We start from the raw sequence: 24,051 nt of genomic DNA on the forward strand, positions 1-24,051 counted from the left end.
TGAGCGATTCAGAGTGACAAGAGGCTGGATTTCACAGGTTACATGCTACTATTTGCCAACAATCCATAGTCAGTTCTCTAGCTTTACTCTCTATACTGCAGTCTTTTTTTTTTTATCACATATTAACTGGTCCCAAGAATGATTAATTAGTTAATGTATGACTCCACACAAGAATTCCTTTATTCATAATACAGTGGGTGTCAATGTAATTGATGGAGGAAACCAGAGTGTCTGCCGTATAAAACCACTGGCCCCTTTGGCAAGTTACTAATGCACTTCCTAACATGGGACTTTATACAGATATGTGCACCGTATCAGCCACACAAGCACTGTCGACTGCATATTGTCGTCAAGGGCCCAAATATATAAATTCCCTGTCTTAAGGCCATGATTGAACTCGCACCTGGTGTAGGGTGGAGGTTAAAGGACGCCCCAATGATGATTACGATGTATGGTTAGTAGTAGCAGGACTTAAATAACATTCAGGTAAGGCAACAAAGAAGTAATGAGGAATTGCATATCACCGTAAAAATGTATTGACACAAAATCCAGGATTAGAGTTGAGAATAAAAGTTTAATTTCCACATAAGCCTATTACTGGCAATGGCAGTAAAATAACAATGAGGCAGTAAACCTATTGGACCAGCTCCTGCAGCTTCTCACATGGTTCCATAATGAACAGATAAAAGGAAAAGGCAAATGTGGATTCTTTGCCGAGTTAGTTAAGACAGCCCTTGTCAGTCCCAAACAAGAAGAATTCAACAGAAAAAACATACAAAATACATAAAAATATAAAAATAAAAGCAGAGTTAGCGAAAAGTAGCTTGAGGAATTACAATGCCCTAAGTAATTCCCAAAATGTTACAAGTTTGCCTTCTATAAAACCAAGACATTTCCAGCAAACAGCAATCACAACAAAGATTAGTGTAAGCTTTGTTCTAAAAATGTGATTCTGATCCTCCTGTCACCACCTTCCTGACACAAGCACATTTTTGTCATAAATCACATAATTTCACCTTCAAAAATATAAACATGGAACCTGTTCCAAAGTTAGAAATTGGCAAGAAATCAGAAAATGGCTTTATTTAGATTTTCCTGCAAATGGCCATGTGGCCATGTCAAACAGTTACTAGTAGCCAGGAAAAGATGTTCAACATTACAATTAGCTATCACATCATGCACATTTATCTGTCCTAAGGGATTTTTTTTAAACATAACAAATTTATTGTTATTCAAAGTTGCTCTTTGTAAAGACTTACTAAAACGAATTTATACAATTGTGTAAGGCGAGGAAGACGGCCTGAGTTGAGTATAAGGAATATGCTCTAAAAATCATAGTATACCAGCAAATTGTAGAACACTAAAGTTAATCCGTACGCATAGATAATCTGGTAACTTGATTCCACTACCACAACATGTATCTTTCTAGTTCCTTCATGGTTCAATTCCACTACATGTACAGAAGCTTAGCTGGATTGTTAACGGGAGTTAAAAATGGCAACAAGTACAAAGCAGCAGCGATTAAAACAACTGAAATAAAATCTACTCTATGTCTGGAGTACTGTGCTAGAGGTGTGTGTCTAGTAGCAGAGATTTAGACTTTGTATTCAAGCAGTGTGCTATAACTACTCTTGTCTCCTCCGTAGTTAGCGTTGAGGGTCACGCGGGTGCCTTTGCCACTGTACTTCTGCAGGGGGACATCCGCTTCCCAGATACCCTTCTCCACCTGTTCCAGGTGCGTCCACTCCTGGTCAGCTACGACTGCCACAGCCTCGGCTCTCGGGATGCACACGCGGAACTTCGCAGACGATACGGGGACCTCAGGGCTCAGTACAGTGGGGCTCCACATGTAGCAGCCTTCCTTCCACTGGGCGTACTGCTTGGGGAACGGGTAAGCCTTGCTCTCGGCCGCCTCACAGTTGATCAGGTAGTTGTAGACACCTGGTAGCTGCTGGCTTGTGTCACGTGCAGGGATGGCATACAGCTGCAGCTTGTAGAAGCCAACACTGGGCATTCCCACACAGAATGTGACCACGGAGCCTTGCGTCTGTGTGAAGACGTTGTCCGGGAACTCCTGCTCGTTTTCCACGCTGATCAGGTTAGACGTCATTCTCATCTCCTGCGCTGTGGAAAACTGGATCTCAACGTAGTTATTTTTTAAGTGGATGACAGGGTCAGGGTGACTGAGAGTGCACAGGCCAAATTCATTGAACTTGGGCTGAGCCCCCAGGTAACCTGTAGGTAACTTGGGTAAGGGTACGGCTTGTACATCCTCGTGGCACTCAATCAAGTACTGAGCTGCATGGAACAGCGTAGTGCCTTCTGTGGCTGGGTCATTGGCATAGATCTCCAGCCCATACTCCCCACGGCCAGGAAGTGTGACATTGAAGTATGCAGTGTTGCCAACCACCCTGTGCATGACATAACCCTCAAGCTCTGCATCAGAGCGCTCATTGTGCTTCAGCTTGGCCATGAACTGTATGGGTTTCTCCATTCTGAACTGCAGCTCAGCCTTCCCCTGACGGCTGATGACTGTGGCTGTCTGCTGGTAGGTCGCTAAGCCATACCTGAAGAAGGTTGACCCTGGCCCCCAGCTCAGATACGCGCACGGCGGGAACGGAGCGGGCTCGGGAGATGTCACATCCTCTTGTACAATCTTGTACTCGCAGACTTGTGCGTAGACATTCTCCTTGTTCTCAGGCGTGTCCTCTTTAGCGTAGATGTAAAGGATGTAAGAGCCTTTGACGGGCAGACGAAGACGGAATGATGAAATGCCTCCAACGCTCTCCTGCATACCATACCTGTTCAGCTTGCTCCCTTTGTAATCCTCATCTCCGTTCTCAAACTGAATGCTGAAGTTGAAGGCGACAGAGCACCTGTGCGCTGGGTAGCGCAGGCGCACGTTTGTCTCACCTCGTGCGTAGATCACGGCCGTTCTGTTGGAAACCAACTCCAGACCGAATTTGAAGAACTGTGGTTTCATGTGTGGCATGTTCTCAAACTCCTCCAAGGAGACGGGGCGCTCTAACAGCTGCCAGTTGGGATCTTCTGGGAAATGCGTGTAGATCAACTGATGGGGATCTGGCAAGAAGAAGTACTCGTCCAGCTGATAGTGGAACTCCTCTGATGAGCTCTGTTTGCCGATGATTCTCCTGGCTGCCCAATGGGCATCTACCAGACACCATGTACCAAAGATGTAAACAGCGTTCCACGAATGCTGGTTCTGACCAGGTGTGAACTTTTGCCCTGGCCTGTAGTCAGCCCCCTTAGCGTAACCACTCAGAATCTTGCTATGGACTCCAACATAACTGTAACCCAACAACACAACATACATAAATTAAAACAAAATACAACATACTTCAATTACAACAAAATACACATACTCCAATTACAACAAATACAACAAATACTGGAACTTAAATTACTGTACATCAAAATACAAGTTAGATTTTTTTTTTTTTTTTGCCTCTTGGACACTTTCACGAACTGAATTTGGATTAATTCTTTGTTCCTTTCATTGTAAGTCACATGACCTAATCATGCTAAGGCCATAGCAACAACATTTACAAATAAATTTGGTCCTACAAATTTGGAAGTGGTCCTACATATAGGTTTCAATTTCATGTCTAGACTTGTATAAAACCATATTAATCCATTCTATAGCTATTAAACAATGACCTACAAGAAAAGGTGTGGCTACCATCCTGAGGTCTAGTCTACATGTACTTGCTTCAGACAAACAATTACATAAGTTTCCAGAGAGATTAATACCTTGGAATTTTAGAAAGTCTGTAAGACATAAAACAAAGTCTGGTATCTTGAGGTAAAAGCGGTGCTTGAAAACTAAGCAGCTCTTTCTTGTATCACGGAAGTTTCCAAAGAGTCCAGCACCGTTTCATATTGTTAATTCTTCAGCTACATGAATTCATGCAGAGCCGAGAAGATTTTGTTTGGTGGTCAGCTAATGCATTTCCTGATCACATGGACTTACTTGCACATTGTGTCAAAGACCATTGCATATGTAGTTTTCCCTGTCTTCAGTCCCATCAACACCTCTTCAGGACTTCCCTTCTCCACTTTGTCAAAATTCATCTCCTTCAAATTTTTACTGGCCAGCCAGCGGAAGATGATTCTGAAGAAAGACAAAATACAGAAATACCTCAATTTCTTTCCATCAAATACCACTAAAAAGGATTTTTCAGGTGGTTTTAACTCTAATAAAGATAACTGTTGACTTCAGTACTTGAAACGCTTCCCTCTATTAGCCACAGGTAATGTAGTGAGAGGCAGGCTTAAACACAATGATTTGTGGTAGGCATTTTCCTGACAAGATTATCAACATGGCTCCCAATGCTTTGGCTTTAGGCATGTATCAGCTACAGGACCTGGACAGCTTGTTTTATTTCCATAAGCACCATAAGCTTATTGGCATCAGGTTTCCTGATTTCTCTATAGTTGACTGGAATGATATAAACACGTTGCAAAGCAACTACAGCTTCCAGATACAGCTAACAACAAAAATTTGCAGTATGGGACAGCTGAGAATGTAAGTGAAGATTATTTAAAAAACACACGTGTATGAAGAAAAGAAATGGGAATGCTAATCCAATAAAATACATTTTGGCAGCTTCATTCCTTAAATAAGCAATTTTTGTCTCAGTGACAAAAGACAGCAGAATACATTTGAATGTTTCCTAATGCCCTGAAGATTCTACGTTTTGAAGATGTACATAAACAAATATACGAGTAACCCAGTCTATATGTACTATTAACTGTTCTGCTCACCTCACTTTCTCCATGTCATTTGTGATATTCTTGGAGAAGATCAAATCCCAGGCCAAATCCCGGAAGCTTGTGTGCTCACTCTTGGATACCTGGTGATAAAAACAGCATCAAATCAGACATCTACATACAGACTTGTGCACGTTCATGCCATAAAACAGACAAATTTTTGTACATTTGCTCATTCAAATAATCATGTCTGAAGATTGTATTACTTTATATTTTGGGGGGGGGGGGAGAGAAGTCAAAATGCCATTCCTGCTATATTCTATACAACAGCGGCCAGCATTATGGTGGGAGGAAACCCCAACTAAGCACACGTTGCTGACAGGCCTTCCCAGATGCGGCCGGACAAGCGATTCCTGTTTCCAAACAATGCAGAACTTGGACAAACTCCCGCTACTTTAATCTCTTGTACACATGCAACCTACATTTGGACTTCCTCTGGTATGTTGCTTTTTTGTCATGTCATAGTATGTTTTGTGAAAAATAATATGATTAATAAATAACTGATCCCAGATTAAATTGTTTCATTTTCATACATATATATTTATAAAAGCGAATGTATATGTATTGATTCACTCGATGGAACACTGTAATCTTAAAAAATACACTTTTAAGGTGAATTACCTGAGTGTTTCAAAAAGCAGCTTTACCATGTGATATGACTGAATAATTGCAACATAATTGCAACATTCATACATACTTATATATACATGTATACGTAAAAAGGTGTTGCAACTCTATAATATACACTGTTATAATTGCATGTAACTACACAGTTGATGCATCATAAGACTGCTGCATACCATGAGGTTTTTGTGCACAGCTGATCTCTGCCACCCACAAACCACTCATCTCACTCTGGCATATCCAGATATAATTTCCATAGTGTGAACCATTCTAACTAATGTCTCTGCCAAACAACTGGCGCTACATGTACATGGAAGTGACACATCCAGATCCAAACTCCCCACAGTGATGGAGTGACAGGGCTGACAGCCTAACATCTCTGCCACACCCCTCTCCCATGTTTACCATCATGTACATGTACCTGACCTTCTCCACAAGCTTCTCTCATATAAAACCATTTACATTCAATTAGGAATCTGATATTTCACAGGCCCCCTGTTACAGCTGCTGGGTCAAACCCATCTGACAGTTTATCTCTACATTACATTCCGGGGTTACAAGGGAAACTTTGTCTGTGACCTGCAGAAACTCCCCATCCTGGACAGTTCTGCCTGAAGCCAAGGACTAGGAGATAAACAGCCATACACTGACTGTTATTATCCTACCATAAATACCACAAAAAATATTCTCTTATATTTCTTTTCCTCAGCCCGGTAGCAGAAAGTTTTCATCTGGTTCTTGGGATAGTAGAAAAATCTACATGTTCCAACACGCACAAGTAAAAAACTGATAATAAACTCATAACAGTTCTTGAAATCTGCTATATTTATTTACTTATCTGATTGGTGTTTATGAACACTGTACTCTTGAAGTTTTCACTTGAAGGATGAAAGGTGGATTATCTGGAGTAAACCACCAATCTTTGGCAAGTAACTGATAAACTTTCCAACATGGGGGACACACATTTCCACTAGAAGAGTATGGCCAATGTGAATGGCATACTGGTGAAAAATAAGCGATGTCCCATGGAAAATGACGGTCACTCACATATTACCACTAATAAAAGTGGCAGAAGGGGAATTTACCAATTATTTCCTTTAAGAGATCTGGGATAGAAAACCAGTGTGTTACGGCTAGAGCTGTATATGTATGCTATGATCAGAAATGAATGTTCGATGTGTGAAAAGTTTGGAAACCCATCTATACAAGTTCTCTAATTCTTGCATTTTGTCACTACAAAGTCAATTTTGTAATCCGCACTTACAGCAAAGACATAATGGTAGGTCCAGGTATACAAGTCCAGGTGGCTTGTAAAGTAGATCAAACAAAACCTATGAAATCACCACTTTTTTCCAAGTACCTCTTGCTGTTTTATTGAAGTCCACCTGTTTTCTATTAATATTTTGTATGTTAATTTGAGAGTGAAGGTCATTGGTTTACCACAGGGCCTCCAGTTTCCTCCATCCATGAAAAAACTGACAGCCACTGTACATGTATTAGTGAAAAATTCTTGAGCAATCAACACGCAACACGAAAAATATGTATATGTAACTGTTAAATATCAAAATATAAACATTTTGCTTCCACAGCAGCTTGTGGGAACTGGGCTTGAACCAGCTACCCCTTAAAGGGCAGATGGGTTAATAGTCAAAGGTGTAGTAATTTTGACCCATCAACCTGCATCTTCTTTAACCATTTAAATTCTACATATACAGGTTGATGGTTCAACACCTTTGACTCAGCAGGACAAATCGACTCCTCAACACAACAAACACAAAGGTATCATACTTTTTTGTTATAAAAATTGTGAAGTGTACGGCTGAAGACTACAGAGATGGATGTGCTGTGCTTGAATGACAAAGTACTTGGATACTTTTGTGTCAGGCTTGTTGTTATGTTCTTCATACGACATCATCAATATTACAACACTTTTTATCTATTTTCTAAATAAACATGGCAGCCAAAGTCACATGTAACTTGTCTACTATTCCTGTTTTTCATATCAAAGGAATAATGAACTCTGTGAGAGCTAAGGGGAGATCTCTGAGGTACAGTATTGAATATGTGCACACGTGTAGAGTTTTGGCAGAGTGTAATGCGAAAACACAGCATCTTGTCTACTGGGACTCGGATTTTCATGTACCAGCTGCTAGTGTGGTATATTGCACAATAAATCACTGCTGAGGTGGTCCCAGAGTGCTCCTTTGGCACTTTTCCACTTTGGCTGATAGGTGTGTGTTAATTAGTGCTAGAGGGAAGACTTTAGATATTCATACTGCAATAATTCCAGGCAGATTATCACAATATACAGTTACCAACAGTAAAAAGAGGATAATTATACCAACATGTCTGTACCTGCTCAACAACATCATTTATACTTTTACTTTCATCAAAGCCTTTGTTGGTTAACTCGTTCATATTTGTCAGCCAATCAACGCTACCCATTCTAAACCACAATATATCTGTAAACCAATCTGTCCAACATGTCTGGCAAGTTTACAGGGCTCTAAAAACAGCTGTAGTATCTTTCTTTCGTTTGGCATCTGTAAACAATGACTTATTTGTCAGAACACAAAATCACTGGTGTAGATTTCCTCAGTTCAGTGCACTAGCCCTTCACCAATGAGGTCATGTGTTCAAATCCGGCTCTTGGTAGCTCCTCTACAGCCTTATGTCATAAAACTAGGGGCCTCCGTGGCTCAGTCTGCCAGCAACCTGCATATGGTTTCCTCCAACCATAATGCTGGCCGCTGTCGCATAACTGAAATATTCTTGAGTATGGCGTAAAACACCAATCAAATAAATAAATAAATCATAAAACTAACTCTCAAAAGATATATGAAATATTTTTAACTGTGGCCTATGCACCTATAAAATAAATTAATTAATCGTTTGTGTTATAAGAAAGGAAGCTGTGATGCAAAAAATAAAACAAAAGCTGTAAAACTACTTCTTTACACCTCTCTAATACTGTTGATAGATTTCAAGTTATAAATTCACTTCCTGCAACAATAAGATACAGTTACATTCAAGCAAGACTTTCATACACTATCCATCACTCTGCCACTCACCTGTATGGCGTGGTCATCAACACTCTGCAGGACATCTTTATCCATGTGCATCCAATGTAGGTTTGGGCTGGGAGCGGGGTGCTGGGGCAGGTTCGGGCGTCTGCTCATTCTCGACCCTTACAGGGATCAGCGTGAACGAGTTTGGGGGCCTGGGGAGGGCTCTGTCCATCGTTCTCTTCTCCCACCTGAATAGGCTTGCTCGGGGGTATGTTAGAATCTGGGCCTGTTGCGCCTGGGGCACAGTTGCCTCCCCTTTTCCTGTAGGAACACTGTGGTGCCCTGCCCGCGTGACGGGGCGATATTTCCAAGGTAGCCTGCTGCCGACTGTCGGGGACATTACCATACAGGTACTGCTGCTGAAGTAACTCTGGGGGCGGGGGAGGGAGGTTCTCTCAGGTCCTCATATCTCTGGCCAGGTTTAGGAGCCACTGCAGGAGGTGCCCGACCCAGATTGATGCTGGCCACACCTGTGGTCACCTGCAAATATAACAACAACGACGACATTACTATTATGTACATATTTAAATGATGTTTATTAAGAGACCATACTGGATAATTTCACTCATCCCAAAGTAATACTGCTTGAAAGAGACAGGAACCAGGCAAATTCACACTTCTTGGCAGAAACTATGCAAACTTCCTGACCTAAAGTCCCATGAAGTCACCATTCAAAGTTCATTCTCCTTCCCTATACCATTTAGTTTATACAGGACATATTTATGGACCTGATACAGAAATTAATATTTGTCATACTTTCTACCGAGAGGCTTTCACGACAATAAGCAACTCAGCCATGCCCAATACTCAAAATACTATATTTCCCCTACAGTTTGGTGTGTAAAAAGGCACTTTCAGAAGCACTTAAACGTCTTGAAATAATACCCCTGATGGCAACACTTAAATTTTTTTCATAGAAATTAATCAAACATAAAACTGAAGAGGCCCTATAAGGTGGCTGAATCAATCAAAATCAAACAAAATGCACCAATTCAAAAATACTAAACTTTAGGTGAAACACACAAGTTGACAACTGAGACTTTATTTTGTGACACAAATGTGTAGAGTGCCTACCAATGATAAAATTTCCTGTCTGGAAGAGTAAGCAAATAAAAATATCTGAAGTGCTAACATGGCCGTGTGTATAGCATATGCATGTACATATATACGAGTAAATTCGCCAGTTCTTGTACAAGGAGATGTGAACTTCAGAAGTCTAATACACTCTGAAGAAGACAGCAAATAAAACAGAGACGATCATGTCAGGCTTCTGGAAATCTACAGTTAATGCTTTTCTGCTCTGAACATCTGACAGACTGACATTCCAAAGGCATGTGTATTCTGCTACATACAGTTGCCTACTTCTGTTACAAACCTACAGCTGCTAAAATAATCTGTTCACTGAACTGGAATTCATTTTGGCTGCAAAACATCAACCTTTTGACTGTAGAAGATGCTTGCAAAACAATGGCTGCCTCTTGATGCCTACAGCATAAGACTTCCTGTATAATATGCCTTAAAATATACATGAAGAGTTTGAGCAGTGACTGAAAACTCTTTCTTTCTAGCACAATACAGAGGTACAGTATTCAAATGTACACATATCATTATGTAAAACAAAAATACAGGTAAGACGTGCAGAAAAATAGCACCATTCTCTTCCCAAGCCCTGGCACTTTCATATTATGAATCAATCATAATGGTGAACTGTATTTCATCAATTAAGTATGAAAAACTCTTGGAGAAAAATGCTCAACATCACAGGAAAACTGATGAACAACACCCAAATAAGTCACACAACAGCTGACAAACTCTGATCACATCCTGAAATGAAGCTGTTAATAACTTATCCAACACATGCCAGCATCAACCTACAGTAGTCTTTGTTTCCTCTTTCTCCCAGAATAGCATGTTGGCCATACAATCTTGGTAAGGTGTCACCATAGTCTCGTAAATTCCACACACGTGAAAGCAAACAATTGTGTATCACAAAAACAATATATATAAATAAATCCCCACTGGAATAGTTCAAAGCCTTGGCATGTTGCAATGAAAGCGTTCCCTGCACCGGTTACTCTAATCCACTACAGCATCAGCACCAGAATCATAGTCTTGCCGTTTTTTTCTCATGCTACACCTCCGCATGCTGCTATATGCATGGTAAGATGGGACCTGTGCTCTTCTCACTTCTTCCTGAGATTATTACTGGCTAGCTTGTGGGCTGGTTACATCTGCCATATATAGAGCAAGCGTTTTATCCAACGGTTCCCACAGAACACTAGGAAACTCACATCATTTGCATATATAATGAATGACATGACATCCTGCATCAAGAAGATGCTACTAAACTGGAGATCCAAAAAGGAGGCACACAACCCTAATATTTTTTTCAGCCGTTCAAAACTTACAACTGAAAGTAGCAAAATAATTAAAATGGGAACAAGAAGAAGTTTGTTTTGGCACAAAATACCACTATTCTGTCAAGAAGCTATTTATCACTTTAATCTTATCGTGGAGTTGCAGGCAGAGAAACAAACAAGATAACTGGTTTATTTTGCCAACTTCCATTTTGCCTCAAGGTCTCCCAGGGTTACAGAGGGTAGCCTCTGGAGCCCCAACTCCCATCCTTTCCAGTTTTTAGAGCAACCTACTGTCACCAAGCCACACTCAAGGTACCCAGGGTAAAACTTATATTTTTTGCTAGATTGCAAATAAATAGCTTCCTTCCATGAGGCTCCATAGGGTATGGGATGTGCCAGCTTCAAAACCAGTCCATCTGTTTTCAACATTCTTGCAGAAGTTTAATATGACGGTCAATTAAGACAAAAACAATCAGAATAATTTAACTGGCACGTGAAACGTCCTTTGTTTTAAAAATAGAACAAATTCAAGTTTTCTGCTAAAATACTGAATATCGAAAGCTCTTATTTGCATAGACCAGACTCTACAACCTCCTTTCAATCCTTACCCTCTATAATGTTTCAGGACAACTATGTCTCTTTCCCACAAAGCGTCTGTCAGGACTGATCTGCCAATATGTCAGCCTCTGTCAGTTTGACACCTAAAGTTCCCATCAAGATGCTATCGGCATCATGACTCAAATTTACCAACAAAACTGTTAGGATTTGTAACCTGGTATATCACTTCATCATATTTCTTAATCGGCCTAAAGACAGACACAAGTGCAAGCCAAATTGTCAGATCTACTTTGGAGGAGTATGTTTGGTACTTGTAATATTCCATGTGAAATCTTATCTCTCTGTCCATGTACAAGGTATTTGTGCATAAACATCTACACATACATGGGACGCTGGATGTGCAGGCAGCACTGGCAATGCCTAGAAGTATCCAGCAAGCTATACAGTTGCATGTCAAGGGAATTCTTTTATCTTCTACAGTGTTTAGTGTAAAATATTATTCACAAATGAGACAAAAGAAATCAACATTTTGACACTTATTGGAGGTGCCATGACAGAACACCATAATAGCTATTATGAGGAAAATTGGTGAAATCATAGAGATGAATGTATTGTATTTGACTTAAAATTTCATTGATGACTCAAGTCGCACATTTTGATTGGATTCTGAGTGTTCTACTGATCATAGAAAGGCGTTTTGAGGTTTGTTTGGAAAGTAGGGTGATATCCTGCTGGGAAAATGTAAGTTTCAGCACCAAACGTAATATTTTATATACCATTTATTTCCGTTTGAAAATGAACATTTTTGGGCGAAATTTGAGGTCAGTTACAATATGTCCTGCACATAACTTTCTGTTGAGAACTGTGTGACTCAGAAAGTAATGTTGTTTAAACTAAATAAGGGTTCAAAACTTTCCAAACCAAAAAGTGAATGCACTGTATAATGTTGTACATGTAGGTTTTGTCTAGAAGACCAGAACTGGAAACTAGAACAAGAGAACCTTAGGACTTGCCTCTGCACAGACACTGAAGCCAGTGAAGCAGAGCTAGCCAAGCATAGGCATGCAGTATTCTGACACCGGTCGTTCAATTCAATGATGTGAACCACAAATTCTGATAGTCAATTTCTGTTCAATTTTAGACTATTTGTCAAACAACAAAACTGTATAGGACACTCCTCACAAGAGTAAAAATATGAAATAAGCAAAATGGTTAGGAATGAGAAATGCATGCATCATCCTTGAACAAAAATGTCCTTGCAGTGAATTGCATTTCAGCAGGATCTGGGTGCATTCTCACTATTGCAGGAATGAAGTTACCAAAATTGGAAAGGATAGAACATGTATTTCCTTAGCCAAAAATCCTAGGAACCTGGGAGTAACATCAGTGATATCCCGGTAAACTGAGAGAGAATTGGGACTTGTTGTTGTAAGTGTAGCTATCAAGTCTATATGAATAATAAGGGAGGGAGGGGGGGGGGGGTGGTAAGGGAAAAAAAGTAACCCAGTACGATCATGCTTCAAATGTTATCAACCATGCAGCTGTTATAGGGCAGTGTATCCGAAGTATACCAGCCATGCTTTGCTGTCTATGGTCTGCAGCAAATATCATAATGGGCTGTCATATCCTACATGTAGTTCTAAAGTGGAAGGTAAAAACCACATGCAAAGGCTGTGTGGAAGCCATGAAACTGCAAATAGTTTCTTTTTTTCTTTCTTTCACAACTATAAATCTGGTATTTAATGCATCTATTAATTTTACTTTAATCTTGCATCTATACTTTTAACAGGTAATATGATACTCTCCTGCAGCTTTTGTAAGCAGTAAGACTCTTTTCAAAACAGGACTTGAAAAGGAATTAGGCCAAACTGTTTACTGGGCTAGATCATAGCATATCAAAGCACGTACATCTTGCTGTACATAACAAAATGCAACAAAATACATGAAAATCCACTGAAGAAAACTAAGTGGAGATACCTGTTAGTGTATTCTCATCAATCCACCACATCTAACTTATTAACTATACTACAAACTACAAATGTTGGCATCCTTCAACGTATCAACTCATCTTCCATGTATATCTGGCGAAAAATCCTGTATAAAGTTGACACCAAACTCAAACTTTCAAACAGTTGTTGTCCTTTCAAACACAAACTGTTTTTTTTTTTCACTGTACCTTACGAGCAGTGTATATCCCAGAAGGTCCTCTTGCACTGGACATGTTTGCAGACAATAACGTTGCTAGATAAACCCCATGGTAATTGTGACAGCTACATTACACTAGTCACCACATTAAAACCTAACTACACTCCTATCAGCCCACATACATTTTCATGAGCTTTCAGCTTAATTTACTAACAATTTCCTCCACACACAGTCAAATCCTCCGACTTCCTGAATAATGGAGAGGAAGTGTTTCAAGTGCACTGACGGGCCGGCCAGCCAGACACTTGGGTTGGTCAAAACTTTGAGCTGTTATAAAATGCTTATTTGTCTGGGGATTCATCAGTGTAAATCAAGTGCCCCTATGCTTGTGAGCTACCACCGACTAACTATTTGTCAAAGGACCCTGCCGATGTTATTTATTACTGTATCTATGTGTGTCATCACATGTGTATGTGTCAGCAGGGATCACAACACGAGCTGTTGACTGAATGTCAGAGTAACAATTGACTGTATTGATTCTTGCTCAATCTCATCCAGAGGCTCCATAAGGCTCTCCTCAATCCGACTCGGCCCCTGGATGCCCCGGTGAAACCTCTGTCACAAACTGGTTATACCAATGGCATGTTTGAGTATATAAAGGCTAAGTATAAATAGGCTTTAAAGAAGAGAAGACTCCATCCACATTTCATTCTATTAACCAAGTTAGCTCAATGCATAACTCTCATGTAGTGCAACTTTTGAAGAAAAAATGTCTGGATGTTAATTTCACCAAATAGAATATTTTTTAAAACGAAGACTAAAAATAGGAAGTGCATATTCAGCAGTACTAGTACACAGCTCATTTCTCCATCTGCACACTGCCATGATTCCATATAGACTCATGTACACAAAAGTCAAGCACGAAGAATAAGATAAAAAGCACTGAACAAGTCTTGCAGAAGCCAACGATACCTACTTAGCACCACAAAATATACAGGAAAGACTTATTTCTTCAGCTATAAATATGAGGAAATAATCTGCTAGGGTAAAAAAGCATGGGATTCTCTTCCTCAAACAACTGCTGTGACAAACAGGATCTTTGCCACATGGAACCCGCCAGCATCCATGTGTTATTCCAAGGCTGAATTATTGGGACTGGTCACACAAAAAAAGGCAAAACAGAGGGAGGAAAATAGGGAAAGAAAAAAAAACAACAAATCCTTTTTAAAAAACCTAATAAGATTAACAACAATACAAAAAAAACTGAATTACTTACAGAAGTACCATCGGGGAGCCCTCTGTTCAGGAGCGGCCCTGTAGAAGGCGCGGTTCTGTTTCCTGGGGATCAGCAAGTGGATGAAGTACTGGCAGATATGGGTGTAAGTGTCACCATCCTTCGCCGGGTCATTGCCGTAGATCTCCAGCCCATACTCTCCCCTGGCAGGAAGCGCTGCCTCCACCACCAGAGTGTCTCCCGATTCGTGGTCAGTTACGCAGTTCTCCAGGGCATCCTCACTCATGTCATTCTTGCGCAGTTTCGCAAGAATGTTGGCTGGTCTTGTCTTCTGGAACTCCACCTGCACCTGTCCATCATTAGTGGCAATGACGGCATCTTTGTGACTTGCTTCTAGACCCAACTGGTGTACGGGAGCAGATGGACCCCAGTTACTGTCGGAGCAGTTGGGAATGGGGTAGGCATCAGGCGATGGCTGATCAGCAATGACCTTGTACTCGGCAGAAGCAGTAAAGACGTTCTTCCACACCTATGTCGCCAGTGAGCAGTTGAGCGAAGATGGTGAAGTAGTAAGCGCCAGGTTTGGGAGCACGGAAGCAGAAGATGGCGGCATTGTCCCACGTCTCTTGCAGTCCGTAGTTCTTCAGTTTCTGGCCCTGATACAGCTCCTCGTTGGTTTCTGCAAACACGATCTTGTACGTGAAAGCTGCTGGTTTCATGAATCCGATGCTCAGGCCTAGGCTGCCCTTGTTGGTCTTAATAACGCCTTTCTGATGAGAGCGGAAATACATGCGCACTTGAAAAAATAGGACTTGACCAATGGGAGGTCTTCAAAACTCTTGAAGGGTCAAATGTCGTGCCAGAAGCTGCCACTCGGCTTTCTGGCTCCAGTGACTGTAGATGAGCTTGCTCGGGGTCGGGCAGGAAGTAGAAGTCATCATACTCGTACACCTGGTGGAGAAAATCACAAGGGGAGGCAACTGTCATATGTCCGCCAAAATATCAAAATCTCTCCTGACTCCACAAACAATGGGGGCAGGGGAGGTAAAAAAGTAGGACATACGTGTATCATGAAGAAAAGCAAAGTTTGTCTTTCTTGATGCATCTTCAGGCAGGAAATTTGTTCTTGTTAGAAAACTGGATACTAATTACCTGTATACATGTATGGTTTCAATGGAATTAAACAAAAGCCATATTCATGCACTGAATATGGATCAAACATACTTGGATACAGACTGTGTAAAGAGTCTCTTCCACCAAACTTTATTCAATAGATTTAAAAGAAGTTCTGCTTACCAAATTCTCAGGCACGTTCTTGTCTGAGACAAGGTATCGTGTGGCCCAGTGGGAGTCCACAAGGTACCAGTTGTCATCAATGTAGACAGCATTCCAGCTGTGGTTGAACTCTGTCCCCTTAAACTTGTCGCCAGGGCGATAATCCAGGCCTTTAGCAAATCCAGTCAGCACAACACAAGGTACTCCAGCATAGCTGCAAACAAGGGAATTAACTCACTGTAATATGGCATTACATTGTTAAGACTATCAAGAATAAACCAACAATATGGGTAACTTTTAAGTTATAAGCAGTAAAAATTACTTATAACTTATTCACTGATTTGTGTTTTGTTATATATTTATTGGTGGTGAAATTGTGCATAGTACAGAACAGACTAAATCAGACCAAGTGAAATTACAAACGGTGGGCAAAAAGAAAGTTATTGCCTAAATAAATGGCAGCTCATTAGGATTGATCTGATGGCACAATAGTTCAAAAGATAAGAAGAACTATACCTAGGAATCACTAGTGTGGTTCAAATAGATAGGTATGTTATTAAAACTAAAAAACACAACAACCTCTATCACTATCTGCAGCTATCCAAATCCTATCTTCAAATTTCTGCATGTGGTTACAAAGTCACACCTACATGCAGCTGTTACATCTGTGCACAGGGTTCTGTAATCTTAATCCACAGCTCTTTACTGGCAAAAGTGACAGCCTTGTCTTTATCATTACAAGAGAGAAGTTTGAGTGTTTGGCTAGCTTGTAATGCACAATGGATTCTGGGTGTGATGGTGCAATCTGGGAGACTGATGCAGTGACAACTTTTCTGAATACGAACATCAGATGTGCGCCTAAGATTCTTACTCTGAACATGGAGACCATCAACCAGTTAATCAGTCAGGGCAACTATGTACCTGTTACTTCTGCTGGACGAAGCTAAGGTAAAGAGAAAGCCTCACAATCTGGACAAACAGCAACATGTATATGAATCAAATCTAAGTTATGTGAATACACTGTAGGTTCTGAGGTAATAGTCAGTCAGGAGATTATGTGTTTCAAATGATACATCCAGTAGATGTCTGACCACTACATCATGTACAGCAAAAGTTATGAATTAAGACAGAAGCCCATTAAACATGTGACCAATATAGAATTGGAAGTCTACATATAAAAAAGGGAGATGAGAGATTGTGTACATGCCATCTCAGCCAGACTTGTATCTGACTTGACATGTACATGTAGTTGTTGATGCTATAAACTGATGTTCACAACAAGCAGACAGACAGACAGACAGACAGACATTAAACAAGCAGCCTCCAGAATTTGAAGTCAGCAAAAGAGTTCAGAGATTATGTAAATGCTATGTTTAGCTGACTTGTGCCTGGCCAGTATTTGTGAATGTTCAAGTAGCAGAACAGTACAATGTCCTGGAGGGAAAGTGAGATGCCAGCTGGCCAGATGTTCCATGTTATGTACATGTATAAACCAATGAGAGCACATGTGCAATCTGGTCAGGGCTGGAAATGTTCCCTGTAACCAGCTTAGTTGAACCTGTCTCCCTCACTCCCACCCCACAACCAACCTGTCTCACATACTAATACATGAACAGGAACTGATGCACTTGCACCATAAACCAGTCACAGGGTTCTCACTAGAAAAGCATTATGAGTAAAAAAAAATTATATATACATAAATAGAATAACCTCCTTTCTTTTTCATATCAAGTAATAAATATTCAACACTACTTTTATGAGGACTGCTTAAAAAAAAATCAAGGAAATGGTTTAATTTGAAACATGGTAACATGGTGCCTTGTTTAAAAGTTCGACTGATCAGCAATATAGTGCCTATGCATGCCCTCCACCCTCCCACACATCCCTACTTACCATCCCTAAATGTTCATATTAGTCCATCAGTCAAACAGTAGTGCGCAGAATCCAAAACAAACCAGTCATATTTTCACCATTACATTTAGAAATAAAATGTTTTCCAAAATAAAGCAATTTGATATCATTTCTCATTACACATGTGATACATCGGGATATTTTAAGTGGGAATAGGGAAGCCAGGATTCAGTCCATAAATGTGGTAAACACCCTCCATGTTTTGATCTTGATACTTAACTACAGCTGCACAGGGCATGAAACATCTTCACTGGACTCCCACTTCCATTGGGGGGAGGGAGGGAGGTGGGGGGAGGCTATTTTATGTCTGTATCCTGCCTATATCAGCACTCCCACAACAGCATAAACCGAGGTTTCAGGCAGGATATATTAATACTGAGAAATGGTTACACTATAACCTGCAAAATGTAGAGTATATCATATAGCTCACTTCACAAAGACCAGCATGCCAGATAAAATATGTACAAATACATGTACCCTTACACAGTCTTAGAGCTCAAATGTAGCATAAAACCCTAGTCACCATATTTATAACCGACATCTACCAATATGTGATCACAAAGACAAGTATATATATTTAAATCAGAAACACGCTAGTAAACATAAATAAAAACATAAAATAAAACTAAATAACTAGCAGCATGGTCTCTGTGAGTAATTCTAATGTTATATAGTCTTATTTTGAGGCTTCATCTACATCGACAGACATAGAACGTACATATTTAAATTAGATTAAAAACGCTAGTTATATTTTAAAAACGGGAAAATTAAACTGAATAACAGCATGGTTCCTGTGAGTAATTCTAATGCTATAGCTTTATTATATCTATACATGAAGATTGTTCTGCCACGGATAGAGCTACACAGTCTACAGTACACATACACACCACAAACTTGGTTTCTTCTAAGCATTCAACCGCATATTTCAAAGAAAAAAAGTTCACATCATAAAAAAAATTGCTTTCTATAAATACAGTTTCTCAGGAATGCATCTTTGCGTGGATGATTTGTGTCTGTCAACATGGATGCTTGACAACGACAACAGCAGATGTGAAAGGGTAACAGCGAATCCAAACTGTTTGGCTGAATTTACTTGTCAACACCCACAGCAAATGTCAAAGGTAAAGGATCCCACATGGGCACAGCTAAAACAGTTAACATAGAGGCCTGCTGGGGAGCCAATTCAGTCAAATAATATAGAGTAATATATAAAAGGCTGAAACAGCCATTACACTAATTTGGTGTCATTCTGTTCTGCCCTTTTCAATCATAAACACCCATTACAGCAGTGCACACTTTCGCCTTTAAATGTCACTAAAATAAAACTTTAAATGTGAATTTTGCATGAGTAATGTATTCTGTTGTAAAGTATGTAAAAATGAGAAATGCAGCTTCAAAATAGACAATACCATTGTAAATTCCATGTACTGTTTTCAGTTCAATTCCATAGATGTATCCGTCTACTTATTTTCTTCAACTTATAGAATGAACAAACCATTTTTCCATGCAGTGATATGGTATCCAACCTCAACTGTTCAGGCTATAACGCATCCATAACATGATTCTGCTGGGCTTTATCAACTCAGACCACGCCTCACACTCCTTTAAAACATGCTAATAGACCTCATGAGGCCCACAACACTCAAAAAAAATATCCAACACATATTAAATCAATAGATGAACAGTGTAAAGGTAGGAGACAAATAAACTAGGGTGAGGGGAGAGAAATCTCAGCCGAGACAAGATGGCATATCAGATAAACAGATGTTGAGTCAGTGAACACAGAAAATGTGTACTCTGTAAAAGTAAAACATTACTCCTGATAACAACCATACAGAATATCTAACCATCCTCACCCTTTCCTCCCAATCCTTGCCCCACACCGGAGTCAATACGGTCACGTTATGCAAAAACAATATCACTTCAATCCTGAATAGTTTTCAACTGGTTCTTCAATGATGCCATATGGAAACCTAAAGCTGTTTTATTACACATATAAATTTAATACTATTCAAAGTGTACTTATATTTAAATGTGATATAAAACTCAGGCCAACTGAAAAAGGCTGCTTGCATTTGTCCCTTCTTCTTATGCAGCCAACAAGTATGTATTTAGTTACTGATAAGTGGTACTAACACTAGGGTGAAGGTCATTGTTGCTGAGCAGGGGAGGGGGAAAGGCTGTACTGTATTTATGGCCATTTACAAGGTATTATATACTGATTACATGTCAAGTCATTTTAGTGCACAGGGGGTGTAAAACTGTGTTATCAGACAAGGAAAGAGTCAAGTATAGAAAATTCGCTAAAACTAATCATACCTAAGATGTAAAAGTGATACTTTTAATGCCAAACATTTCAGACAAGAATTTAATCCGACTTCACAAAAAAAGCCCTCTTAAGGTGGTTGAATCACTAAGAATCAAACAAAATGTAAACTTGAAAAAGTTTAGGTGAAATACAGATATTTTTATTTGTTGGCGCTTTAAAATGTTTGCCAGTTATCACTTCCGTAACAGTCTATACCTAACATACCATTTTTTATCAATGTCTATTTACAAAACGTTTTCCCAGTTATCACTGTCTATTTACATAATGTTTTTGCCAGTTATCACTGTCCATTTACATAACCCTTTTGCAGTTATCACTGTCTATTTACATAACCCTTTGCCAGTTATCACTGTCTATTTACATAACCTTTTTGCCAGTTATCACTGTCTATTTACATAATGTTTGGCCAGTCATCACTGACTATTTACATAACATTTTGGCCACTTATCACTATCTATTTACATAACCTTTTGGCCACTTATCACTGTTCAATACAGCTGACGTACACTACCCCTCAACTGTGGAAAACATATTCCTCCGTAAACATCTTGTATATCAACTTGTACTTTGGTAGATTCTCCATGTAAAACATACTGAAACGCCAGGAGCGTTGAGATGAAAGATAAGCCTTATTTTAGTCCATATCATGACATCGTGCCCCTGTCTGACTTATCACAGTACAGAAGAGTCCTCCCAGACTCTGTGTGTGTGTATATATAGGGCCCTAAAGCCATTTATCTGCTCTGTCTGCAGCCAGATTAAAACTCTGTCTTCTGTATACCTTGGCTCCAAATCTTTGCTTTCCTTTTAACAAATCCCCGGAAACGGGACCCACATCCTATCACTGTAGTACAGTTATGTATATCTAGCACAAAAACTTTAAAAATTCTCACAGGTTCTACACTGCATTTCTACATTACAGCTGGATACATGTAGCTATAAAGCATCCTTCTAGAATCAGATCTTCATAAACCTAACCTGCACTTTGTACCTTTCCACTGGTCTCATTCGGTTTTTTCACCCATACACATGCAGCACTTTTGAACCAATTAGTTCGTGACATAAGTGTAACAGATACTCTTGTAATAATGATGAAAGTCAACTGCTTGTCTGGCTATATAAAGCAGCAATTTTTGAAATAGTACCACTTACTAAGATGTAAGTTAATCCGTAACTTGTCACAGGTCTGTGGGTTTACCCTTGGCACTCCAGCTTCCTCCACCCAAAAAAAGTGCTGCCATTGTTTAAGTGAAAAATTCTTGTGTATGGCTTTAACCAACAATGAAATAAATAAATAAACAGACACTAAGGTTTAAGAGCATAATTGTACACATATAACACATTGCACTTCTTATCAAAACCTGAAATGATTTATAGCATTATGTCAAAAAATTGAAGGCGAACTTCTGTACATCACAGAAAAATTCTTTATTGTGATAACCATTTTTTTTTTAGGACAACTCTTTACTCATTAGACAACAATTTTGTTGCTCAGACATTCATCTTTAATTCATTCACTACAATGTTTTCTTCTAAAACTGCTGTTAAATCGACATCCAAAACAACATAGCTGAACTTTACTAAAGATATGCACAAGTATAAAGATTGCATAAGATGCTGGCACTCATGTGTTATGTATTTCCAAGTAGTTTCTTTTTAATGACAATCTTAGTTCAAGCAGTTTGAATTCCTTTGCCTTTTCTCCCTAAAGGAAGAAAGTTGCAGTGACCAATGCAGGGTAGCTGACATGGGGTGTGATTTTAACCTTCTTGGAGTCTTGGGAGTTCCAGAAGGGTGACATGTATAGCTTTTCACAATGTCTTCGCTACACATCATCTTGAAGTGCTGGAGACATGGATATCTCTAGTAGGTCTGTGCACATTGTTTACTGTCTGATTCATCACTCAGACTGTTTGTTTTAGTCAGCCTGCTTTTGGCGTTTCAGTAACCAGTCAGAAAAACATACACCTTACACACCCAAAACCAAACCACGCACGTGAGATGTATCAGTTTCACAATTTGAATGCATCCTACACAGTGAAATGTTTTATGTTATAATCTTCTCACATGAAAGTTTTGTACCAGATTATTATATACCTGACAATAATTCTAAGTCTGAGGCAACTTGGTCAAAATTAAAGTACTTACGACTCACACACAAGGGGAATAACTCCTGACAGCTAAATAACTACTGAGGAAAACTAGCTTGGTACTATTATGAGATCACCAAAAAAAGGAATCCCTCTCCTTTTGAGTAACTAACTTTGTGTACAACCATACAATCCTGACAAATCCTAGAAAATTTTTTTAGTCCATGGTAACATTTATATATATAAGGAATTCAAAAGAATAAAACACAATTAATCAATTTTAGTGACTTTTCTACCATTTTGGAAACATGCCTTTTATACATTTATGTTCAGTTATGTCTTCCAACACAGTTGCATATTTACATTGATCTGAAGGGACTTGAATTAAGACTAGATGAGCCCTAGATGTTTGCATGTAATTACAGTCACATTTACACAGATAAAAATGAAATCATAATAATTCTTTGACAGAAAATCAGACACCGTAGCTGGGATTTGTGACAATTGCTCTGAATAAAGCCAACAGGTTTCCTTAGGTAGAAAATGCAGACAGACAAGACAAATGTAAGCTTCACTGGGCAGCACAATATTATCTCCTGACAGAATCATACCAATCAAGGGAAGTAACTCTAACATGCTTTCTTCCAGATGCTTTTCATGACTGGCTTGTTATCCTATGGCTGGGTGCATGTGAAACCATCAGCATAATTAACTCCACTACTGTAACTCCTATACTGTAACTCCAATACTGTAACTCCAATACTGTAATCCTAGATACATTTGTATGTCAACCATAATAATTTCACACAACACAGCTTCTGGAGAGTTAGGCTGAATATCACTGACACTGCAGCTCTGTCCAGAACGAAAAGCCTTGTACACATCACACAATCGTGGAACCTTTGTCCCTTGCCTAATTATAGAGCTACAATTTCATTCAACATAGCCCAAGTATAAAAAAGCCAGTTTTTTTCTTACACAGTCCTGGAACCCTTGTTCCTGATTTTTCTTTATTGTTGTATGTATGTTTACCTTTCTCTGAAGTATATATAATACTGTTTTTTGTATGACGGTCTTAGAGGGAAAAACAGATTCTTTGCTAACTGACTGAATTAGCTTCAAGAAATAAACATATTATTACTATTGTTATTATTATTAATATTATTCAAATAATACTGCAACATACTACGTACCATTATTGGTGGTAAAAAACTTCAAGACACTTCACAGTTATAAAACTCACGAATTTATAAAGGATGCATTCTACTTTCAGTTCACCATGAATATCTGATTTGTTTGAAAATACATGTAGTATTTTTCCTGACACAAACAACCCCTTTAAATGACATTTCACATCCCATGGCTGAGGTTACCTGTCAAGTTCTCACATTGTAAACTGCATGATTTCTTATAGGCTTCATTGAAACCTGTTAGTCCAACATCACCTATTAAAATGAAATCCTGGGCGATCTGGCTCTCTTACCAGTATACTAAGCAGTTTGAGAGGCTACCACTCCTGTGATTACATTACATTTAGTCCTGAACATCTTGCCTTACATAGCCAGTCACTGTAGTCAGCTTTGTGTAATGCTGCAGGGTGATCTAGCTGGGGAATTCCTCAGGGATCTGTTCAATCTCCATCTTGTCAGCCAACACATTTACAGGG

General features: G+C 39.4%; 1 protein-coding gene across 1 annotated transcript in view; it reads right to left on the bottom strand.

Moving 5' to 3' along the window:
- Nucleotides 1–554: 554 nt before the first annotated feature.
- The window catches only part of LOC135467520 (uncharacterized), a 53,102-nt gene continuing 29,605 nt past the window's right edge, over nt 555–24,051 (bottom strand). The window contains 13 exon segments of the mRNA XM_064745292.1: nt 555–3,308; nt 3,992–4,132; nt 4,786–4,874; nt 8,487–8,534; nt 8,536–8,625; nt 8,627–8,877; nt 11,591–11,649; nt 14,819–15,303; nt 15,305–15,573; nt 15,576–15,615; nt 15,617–15,685; nt 15,687–15,731; nt 16,077–16,269. Of these exon segments, the coding sequence (XP_064601362.1) occupies nt 1,595–3,308; nt 3,992–4,132; nt 4,786–4,874; nt 8,487–8,534; nt 8,536–8,625; nt 8,627–8,877; nt 11,591–11,649; nt 14,819–15,303; nt 15,305–15,573; nt 15,576–15,615; nt 15,617–15,685; nt 15,687–15,731; nt 16,077–16,269 (3,493 nt within the window). The 3' untranslated portion in view covers nt 555–1,594.

Source organism: Liolophura sinensis, chromosome 6 (assembly GCF_032854445.1).
Source record: "Liolophura sinensis isolate JHLJ2023 chromosome 6, CUHK_Ljap_v2, whole genome shotgun sequence".
NCBI classification, from domain to species: Eukaryota; Metazoa; Mollusca; class Polyplacophora; order Chitonida; family Chitonidae; genus Liolophura; species Liolophura sinensis.